Here is an 8,753-nt window from a genome sequence, read left to right on the forward strand (position 1 = left end):
TGTTTTTGTAAAAGGGAGAGATATGAAGACTTAACAAGAGGTTGATGGTTTTCATGTTTGTTTTTTAGTTAACAATTACCACCTTGTTTAGTAAAATCTAGTTTACAAATAGTGTTGTCCTTCCAGTTAAAAACTGCTTTTCTTACCTTGTCCTATCATTAATATTCTGGATCTCAGGCTATGAGAGGCCAGAAGAAGCAGCATGTTCCATCTTCACAACTAAAGTTATTTGACTTAAGAGAATAGCTTTTTATGGAGCTACATTGTCCCTATGTTTTTATATTAAAGTAGTGATGCCAACATTACTGATCTTTTCATTCTTGCTAAGAATGGTGGATCTTGTAAGTGTCCAGAGAGATGTTAACACAACAGCTGCTGGGCCTTGCAGACCTGAACATACCACTGTTACTAAATGACACATAGCTGACATGTATTGATAATTGACATAATTTTTTTGGCATAATGCTAGTGATGCTGTTAATATATCCTACTGCTGTATTCTTTGTTACAGATCTTGCTCTGCTGTCTATCCAGACCTCATATTGTATGCTTTAGCAGAGACTCTTTCACAGGAGTAAAACATCTTTGGAAGAGTTGATAGATTCCCTCTGCCCTTCATGGGATTTTGAGGGAGTTTGCAAATAGTGATCTTTGTATGAAAGATAGGATGCTGAGATACAACGTAGTTGTCTCTGTGTGTTCTGTGAAGATTAAGAGAGAACTGTTTATGAAAGTCATCAAGAGCTATTTGCTTTTCAGAATGTCAGAGTGTAAACTCGTACGTGTATATGTGCTTTGTGAGGGTAAGAGCTGTGCACAGCAACACTGAAAGCTTACACCAGTGTTGGAAAGTGTAAAAGAAGTGTAAAACACACAGCAGTTTGGATGATCAAGTCTGCCTCAGAAACCATCCTGTACGTTTGCCTGTGCACTGGGTGTACATGGATCAAAAGCCGGGATGAAGCAGCATTGATAGGCACTATCAGGGCTATTTCCACATCCTAGACCATTCTTCTCTTCCATTTTTTTCACCTGCCGTGCTGTGCTTGGATTCCTCTGGCCTTTCCTGAGCCTTTCTCCTCTTCTTCCCACTTCTGCATTTCTTGCCTTGTGGATATAGCTCAGATATTGTGACAGATCAGTGTGATCACATTTGAGAGCATATGATCTGAAATCTTACTCTATGTGTGATGGATGCTTCTCTGGGCTTAGAGCTGTCCCAGGAATCCTTAAACAGAGTTAGGAACTGATTTTTAGCACTCCAAAAATTTACCACAGAACTTATATCTTCTCTTCTGCTACTTCTTTCAATACCTACTGTAGAGGGAATTTCTTTCCTCAGCCAGGTGTGTGAATAAATGATCACTGGCTCTGTGATAAAGACTGAGGTTTGGGTGGTGGCCTTTGAGGATGTTTCAGGTACATTAGAAAAGACTGTTTGCGTATCCCTATTTCCTAAAAAACTTTCTGTACTCCATACAGAAATACCTGCTTCCTCTCATCATGGGAGGCAAAGAAGACAGGAAACAACTTCAGAGGATCGAGTCAAACATCGCTGAGATGAGTGGCAGTGTGACACAGACAGGTAAAGATTAATGACTCCATCAATTCACCCCTCAAAGCCTTTCTCCCTGTAGCCTCCATTCTGCCAAGCCCCCCACCCTTTTCTTTGCCTCCATCTCCACTTTATGTGGTGACTTCATTTATCTGCTCTGAGAATCTGTTCACATTTGCAAATGAAGGCGCCGTCATTTCGGTTTAATTTGAAATTGGTTGTTTACTGTCGGCGCGGCCTCAATTAATTATGTTTTTACGGAAAGGCTCCCAACCTCAGAATATTAATAAGGAGAATAAAATGACAGCCTTTCGTGGGGCTGTAAAGTTCAGGTTTAATTTCTGCTTCTCACATGTTTCCAGGGGCTTTTTTTTTCCAGCCTTTCCCCCCCACCTTCCATCTAAAAACCCGAGGAAGGGTCAGGAGAGTCTGTAATTACTGTGCCTCCCTGACCTTAGCCACCTTCTCTGTTATTGACTCTATAGGGTGTCTGTTCATTACCCGGTGCCCTAATGATGGTCTGGATTAGCTGTTGCCTGTCACACCAATAGAGGTTTTAATTTTATTTTACCGGCTTGTTTACTGCCTGGAAGCTTTGGATAAAGTAGCAAAACAGTAAAAGTTGGAGTCGAGCAGAAGTCCTCCAGTGCTTGGTGGGCTGTAGGAGGGGAATGCAGGGTGTTCTCTTGAAATAAAAGGGGGAAAGTGTGAAGTATATTCAGTTGGAGGGATGAAAAAATTATGATTTTCAGCAGTAGGTTTGTTAAAGATGTTGGGGTTGAAGGAGCTGGTGGGTTGAGAGTGGGAGGATGCTCATTACATCTCTTAGTGGAGGGTGTGAAGAAAAGCATCCTTCATTTCTCATGATACCCTGAGGTCAGTCCTTAAACCAGCCTCTTCCTAGACTGGAGGTATCCCCAGCGCTTGCCTGTGTGAGGCCCAGGATAGATAAATGATACAAACATTGTATAAGTTCAGGGAGATGTACAAATCATAAACCAATATAATTAGAAGGGAGAGGTTTTGGACGGATATACTGTGGGCTATAGACATCTATACAATGGAAAGATAAACTAGAAATACTGGAGGTTAGATGCAGTGCAGGTAGATTACCCGTAGTGCAGATAAATCATATGGATTAAAGTGAGCAGGCGGGGGTAGATAAATTAAATATAGTAGGAATAGAGGCATCTTTGTAGCTAGACAGCAGGAAGGGCGTGTGTGTGTGTGTATGTGCATGTGCATGTATCTCAGTTTAACACTCTCCTGCTTTTTCCTTTACAGTGACTCAGTTACAGACAACTTTAGCAGCTGTCCAGGAGCTGCTAATCCAGCAGCAACAGAAAATCCAGGAGCTCACCCAAGAACTGGCTGCTTCTAAGGTATCCATTCCCAACTCTTTACTTTTAGAACATCACCATCTCTCTTCTTTGGAACATGCATGCCTTCTTCCGTGGGCACATGGAAAGCACCTTGTTAGGTTTACAATCCAGCCTTCAGCTCTGTCATATCCCCAGCCAGTTTCTCTGCATCTGACTTCTCCATAGGCAGTCTGTTTGAAGCACTCTGATATTAACTGGGTACTCAGTGAAATACATGTAACTTCTGAGGGGGCTTTGCTATATAGCTCTGGATGCAGCCTTTGTGTCTGAGGCCTCAGACCTTTTCTCAGCTCTGTATCTTCTGCATTGCATTTGAGATTAAATAATTGTGCTCTTAGTCCACCGACCAAAAGAGGCAAAGGCCACTTGTGCAGAGGTTTTATTTGTGTGTAATATGTAATTTTACATGTTCATATTTCTCCTGTCCATTGTCAGAACAATGACTTAATCCTGTTCAGCCAAGCACACGCTTGAAATACTGTATTTAAGTCACTTGTTCAGATCCAGGCTTGGTAATGGATGAATATTCTTACTATTTGGTTTCTTGTTTCAATGATTTTAGTCATCTTAGTGTAACAGGTAGCCCCATCACAGCCACATTAGTGATGCTCAGTTGCTCATTCCCCTTGACTCCTGACTTGACCCTGGCAATAAAACCATCAGTTCTGACTAGTTTGTGTTGTTACATGTGTAACTACAAGTGACCACTTTTAACCAAAATTGATTTTCTTTCTGGTGATGAGAATTAGTGTTTTTCATCTCCAAAGTACTTTGCAGCCATTGGCCTAAGCATTCTATCAGCCAATGAGTGTTGGTTCCATGTGAGCTGGGATGGATTTGAACCAGTCACGTAGAGATGATCACAAACTTGTGATTATTCATCTTTATTCTCTGTACAGGGAGAGATTTATCTTTTTACTGTGAAATCCCTTAGACAACGCTTACAGTCTTTTACCTATTGCATGAACTGTTGTGTTCTCCCTTACCTATACTTTAATCTCATACAAGCCCTTTGATGGTATGTAACTGGTGGGCCACAGCTGACTGTGTGGTGTGCACACTGTACAGTAGGACTCCCTCAGTGGCACAGCTGTAAACCCAACCATGAAAGCCAGTTTATGGTCACAACACTCTACTTCAATTTTCCTTGGGAACTGTGGCCTGTCAATGGCCTGGAGCCAGTCCGGAAATTGGAAAACTGTTTTCAGGTCTTAAGTGTTAAGATTAAGACCACATGTTGAGCTTTAAGAAGGGAAAAGGGCATAAGACTCTTGGTGGTTTAGAGAGTCTTGAAGAAGTTTTTCCTCCCCCCTCTCTACCCCCTGCACTGAAATGGTAGCACACATTGTTATGATATCTAAACCTCATGTGTATAAAGAAAAACTTGGGCAACCCCACAAACCAAAGAATAAAAGCTGTGTTTTCTCAGCTGTAATGTAAGTTTTTATATCTGCTTTTCAAACTCCTACTGGCATGCTGTAAAAAATTAAAAAGAGGGACTTTAAGTAATTAAAAAACATACATAAAAATTCAAGGCTTGAATTTTCTACAACTGTTTTTTAAAGAGACTGGCTAAAAAGCCCCAGATGTCAGATTTTATTTCTAAATCCTAGGCATCTGGCACCATATGTGTTTTGGAAATTTGAGTCCTTTGCAGGCCAGTGAGTGGAAATCACTCCCTTGTTAATGTGCTGCTGTAGCTTTCAAGGTCTTGGAAAGCCAGAACAGTGGCTCCTGGATTCTTGCTGTCTGAGGGCTGGGAGTGTGAATCCCAAGGGAACGCATCTGTGTATATCACAGCTACTACAGACTGAGCCTCTCCCAGCTCACTGGGTTCAGAGCCCAGAAGTCACTGCGAGGAGTGCTGGCTGTGAAGGTGTTCAGGGTTACTCAGCAATAGCTGAAATCTGTTTAAGGAGTAAGTAGGAACAATCAGTTCTGGCTACATGTAGTAGGAATTGCTGAGGAGGATTTTTGTGTTATTCCAGTTCTGGCTTCCTTAGTCGGGGGATTTATTAGGAGCATCTCTGGAGTGATGCTCACAAATGGCTTCATTCTGAATTGCTTTTAGCAAAAATTACTATGGGAAGTGCTAGACATGAGTATTCTTTGGTCCCATACTCAGCCCATCACTACAGGACTTACTAGGGTTTAGAAAAAAGTGACATTTATGTACTTTCTCCCAGTTCATACTTTGATCTTCTTGTCTTCTTTTTCATGTTCTAGGCCACAACTTCCACCAACTGGATCCTGGAGTCACAGAATATTAATGAATTGAAATCTGAGATCTACTCATTAAAAGGACTTCTCCTGAACCGGTACGGGTGGAATGTGTGAGCAGATTATTGTGTGGGGAAAGGGTTGCTTTCTGGGATCCTCTCAGTCATGGAAAGGAAAGGCATTTCCAACGGGAACTAGCTCTATATCCTGTTATTGCTATTTAAATAATACCAGTTTGCACTCCACTATCACTTTCTATTTGCAGGTCTCAAAATGCTTTTCAAACTTGCCTTTAATCACAGAGCGCTTTGAGTAATTAATAAGATCTTTCCTTTTTTGTTTATGATAAAGGAATTCTCTGCCATTCCCCACAGTCAGGATGCCTCTCACCTAGCCCGAGGTATTGACTGCATCTGCACCTGCATCCTCTTACAGAGAGAGTCACTTCTGGATACAGCTCAGCTGACCTGTTCATGGTTAGGGCATAACCAGGATGAAAAGGATCGCACTTCAGCAGAGCCTGGTTCTCTCGAATAGCTAGCTCAGGTATAGACAGCTTATAATGCAGCAGATGTCTGAAATGAGGTGATGATATAAATCCCAGCCTGTGGGACAGTCATAAGAACAGGGATCAGATTTCTAGTTCTTGAGGAAATTCTTTTTTTCCAAGGACATAACTTAAGACTTTATCTAGCTTCCCAGCTGTCGAACCATTTACTCCGATGTGACTCTTGCCTCCTTCTACGTGTAACTAAGTCTTCTCAAATCATCTGTTTCCGAAGAGATGGACTTCAAAGGTCAATCTAAGATTGGACTAGCCATGTTCTGGGTCTCAACAATGGGGCTTTTCGGATGTCTGAAAAGTGTATTGTCTTTAACATCCTTTTAAATTCTCACTACACCTCCCACTTCTCCCAAGAGTCACTGGAGAAAGCTTTGGAGAATTGAGGACACTAAGTTACTGTCTGTTAATTAGTAACAGTTACTGTCTGTTGGTTTGGGTCGTACTAGCATCACTGCTGGGGGGTGAGCATTACTTAATGGCACCTCTTCAGCAATGGGAAAGTTGCAGCTGGGGAGTAAATGCTTTTTGGGAAAAAAGAAAACCTCTGGGAGTGGTTGTTTAACAAAAGGGCAAATGTCTCAGCAGTGACAAGGCAGCAGCACCACCAGAGCCAAGAAAGTCTCCAGATTGAAATTGTTGTTTGCATTTATGATACTGGTTGAATAATGCAGACATTAGGTTATTGCACTCACAGGAGATGGAGGTTAGATCAGCAGAGTTTTGATGGCTGCAGGTGGGAGGAGGAAGAGGGAGGTGAGAGCAGCTACTGTTCCTAGTTCAGTCTAAGCAAATGTATCCTGCTGTGTTTGAGTGCTCACTGTAGGAGAGCAGCTGGCTTTCATCTGCTCTGTCCATGGCACGAGCCAGCTCACCTGAGGGACATGAGGCCTTCCTGCCGCACGGCATCCTTTTCAGACCTGATCTCTTCATACTCCCACTTTTCACATACTCAAGCAAGGATGCATGGGGAGTACTGGATCAGACATGCTTTTTTGCTTTGCTCTTCATGATGAATGACTTTCTGAGGGCACCAGTGCTCCCCATTGCGCTTAACATTTGTCCTGTCTGGTACTTGGATTCCTCTTAGGGTTGGACTTTAGCCTGCCACTATCAAATCCTTAAAGCCCACCCGGGAAGGACTCAAGCACAGAGCAGCCAGCTTTCTCAGCTGGTGCAAGGTACTATGACTCCATTCAAGTCAGAGAAGCTGAACCAGTTTGTGGCAGCCAGGACCTGGCCCAAACATGTAAAGTGCATGCTGGGACTAGGAGATAGGCTCTGGATTGCAGTGAGCCACAATGCAATAGCTGAGTATCACAGTGGAGGTGAGATCCAGGTGGTGAAATTCCTTGGCTGGGGCACAAGGACCTGGTGTGTCTGACTTCTTGATCCGGCGGGAATTTTCTTTACCAATTAATTAGTGATTGTTTTATAAAGGGACACCCATGTCTTTCCACAGGCAGCATTCCTGAGTGCTATCTTACTGTGTGACACTGGCCAAACCAGATCATTTTAGTGCTTCAGATTGCCCAGCTCTGATACTTTCCTTGGGTGCAGGCTCGATTACTGGGTGCATGTAAAGCACTTTGAGGTTCTGGCTGAAGAAGTGAGGTGGCCTTGGGTTTGTTCTTTTCTGTCGATGGAGACTTGCAGTCTCAGCCCTGCTTTACATGGTTTCCCCAGTGCAAATACCATTCTCTCTAATGATAACCCCTCAGTGTTTTTAATCAAAGCCCCTTTCTCTCCTTTTCTTCCCCTCTTCCCCTCCCCCAAGGAGGCAGTTCCCTCCCTCCCCTTCGGCTCCCAAGATCCCATCATGGCAGATCCCAGTGAAGCCAAGCTCACCCTCCAACCCTGTTGTTGCCAACCATAATAGCAGCAGTGACATCTCCCCTGTCAGCAACGAGTCTACCACCTCATCACCAGTGAAGGAGAACCACAGCCCTGAGGGCTCAAAGGTCAGCTGCCATCTGCTGAGCACAGAGGAGGGCAACAAGGCAGTGATCGACGTCAAGAGCCAAGTGCGGATGGAGGTGCAGGGGGAGGAGGAGAAAAGGGAAACCAAAAGGAATGACGAGGAGGAAGAGGACGATGAGGATGATGACGTTAGCCATGTGGATGAGGAGGAATGTCTGGGTGTCCAGACTGAGGACCGGCGAGGAGGGGATGGTCAGATTAATGAGCAAGTAGAAAAGCTACGAAGACCTGAGGGGGCCAGCAATGAGAATGAGATTGACTAAGACACCCTGGCTTCTGCTGCTGCTGCTGCTGTACATCTTCCCTAGGTTCCTGCACTGTCCCCGGTGCCTCTCCCATTTTGAGGGGAGAAGTGCCACCGTCCCCTCCCATGATCCTCCCATGACTGACCTTGAGCAGGGTCATGATTGCCCAGTGAACAAGGTGGGCCCTGTTTCACCACAGGGCTTTGCAGCGTTGCAGTGGCTTCTTCTCCCCTCCCAGGCCTTCTTCCCATGAGCTGGGGTCACTGCCTAGGCTGGAAGACCAATCGCCTTACCATGCACCACAGCTAGAGAATCAGTTCTCTTACAAAACCACCATCTCTCCCAAAGCAGCCAATCTCTTCGCTGCATCCTAGAGTCCTTCTAGCCAATTTCAGAAACCAATCTGTCCTGAGCTCTTTGATTTCACAAGCCTTTAATCCCCACAAAAGGCCCAAACCAGTTCTCTGTTTCCCAAAATAACCCTCTGGTTTATTTCTCAAACTACTTGATATTCTGTTGCCAAAAAAAAAAAAAAAGGAATGTTTTAAGCCTGAATTCCTCATCAGATCTCAATCTTGGCTCTTCCAAGCCTTATGTCAAGCCTCAAATTCCTGAAACTACCTAGTATCTAAAAACCCTAAATTTCTGTGGGGTCCAAAGAGCACTATTTCCACCCCACATACTTCCACTCATCAAAGTGGCCTCTTGCTAGGGACCAAGTCCAGGTTTCATGGCCACAGTTAAATCCATGAGAACAGGTGGCTTTGTTACTGATTGCTCCCCAGTAAAAGAAGGCTTAAAAGAAGCTG

The 8,753-nt window shown here is 43.9% G+C and overlaps 1 protein-coding gene across 1 annotated transcript in view; it reads left to right on the forward strand.

The window, feature by feature from the left end:
- PEX14 (peroxisomal biogenesis factor 14) overlaps nt 1-8,386 on the forward strand; it is a gene marked incomplete at its 5' end in the record, with an annotated part of 38,989 nt that extends 30,603 nt beyond the window's left edge. The window contains 4 exons of the mRNA XM_010024857.1: nt 1,483-1,585; nt 2,840-2,937; nt 5,164-5,255; nt 7,497-8,386. Of these exons, the coding sequence (XP_010023159.1) occupies nt 1,483-1,585; nt 2,840-2,937; nt 5,164-5,255; nt 7,497-7,962 (759 nt within the window). The remainder of the gene's footprint in view (nt 1-1,482; nt 1,586-2,839; nt 2,938-5,163; nt 5,256-7,496) is intronic.
- Nucleotides 8,387-8,753: the final 367 nt, after the last annotated feature.

This window comes from Nestor notabilis, unplaced genomic scaffold (assembly GCF_000696875.1).
Source record: "Nestor notabilis isolate BGI_N333 unplaced genomic scaffold, ASM69687v1 scaffold10972, whole genome shotgun sequence".
NCBI lineage: Eukaryota > Metazoa > Chordata > Aves > Psittaciformes > Psittacidae > Nestor > Nestor notabilis.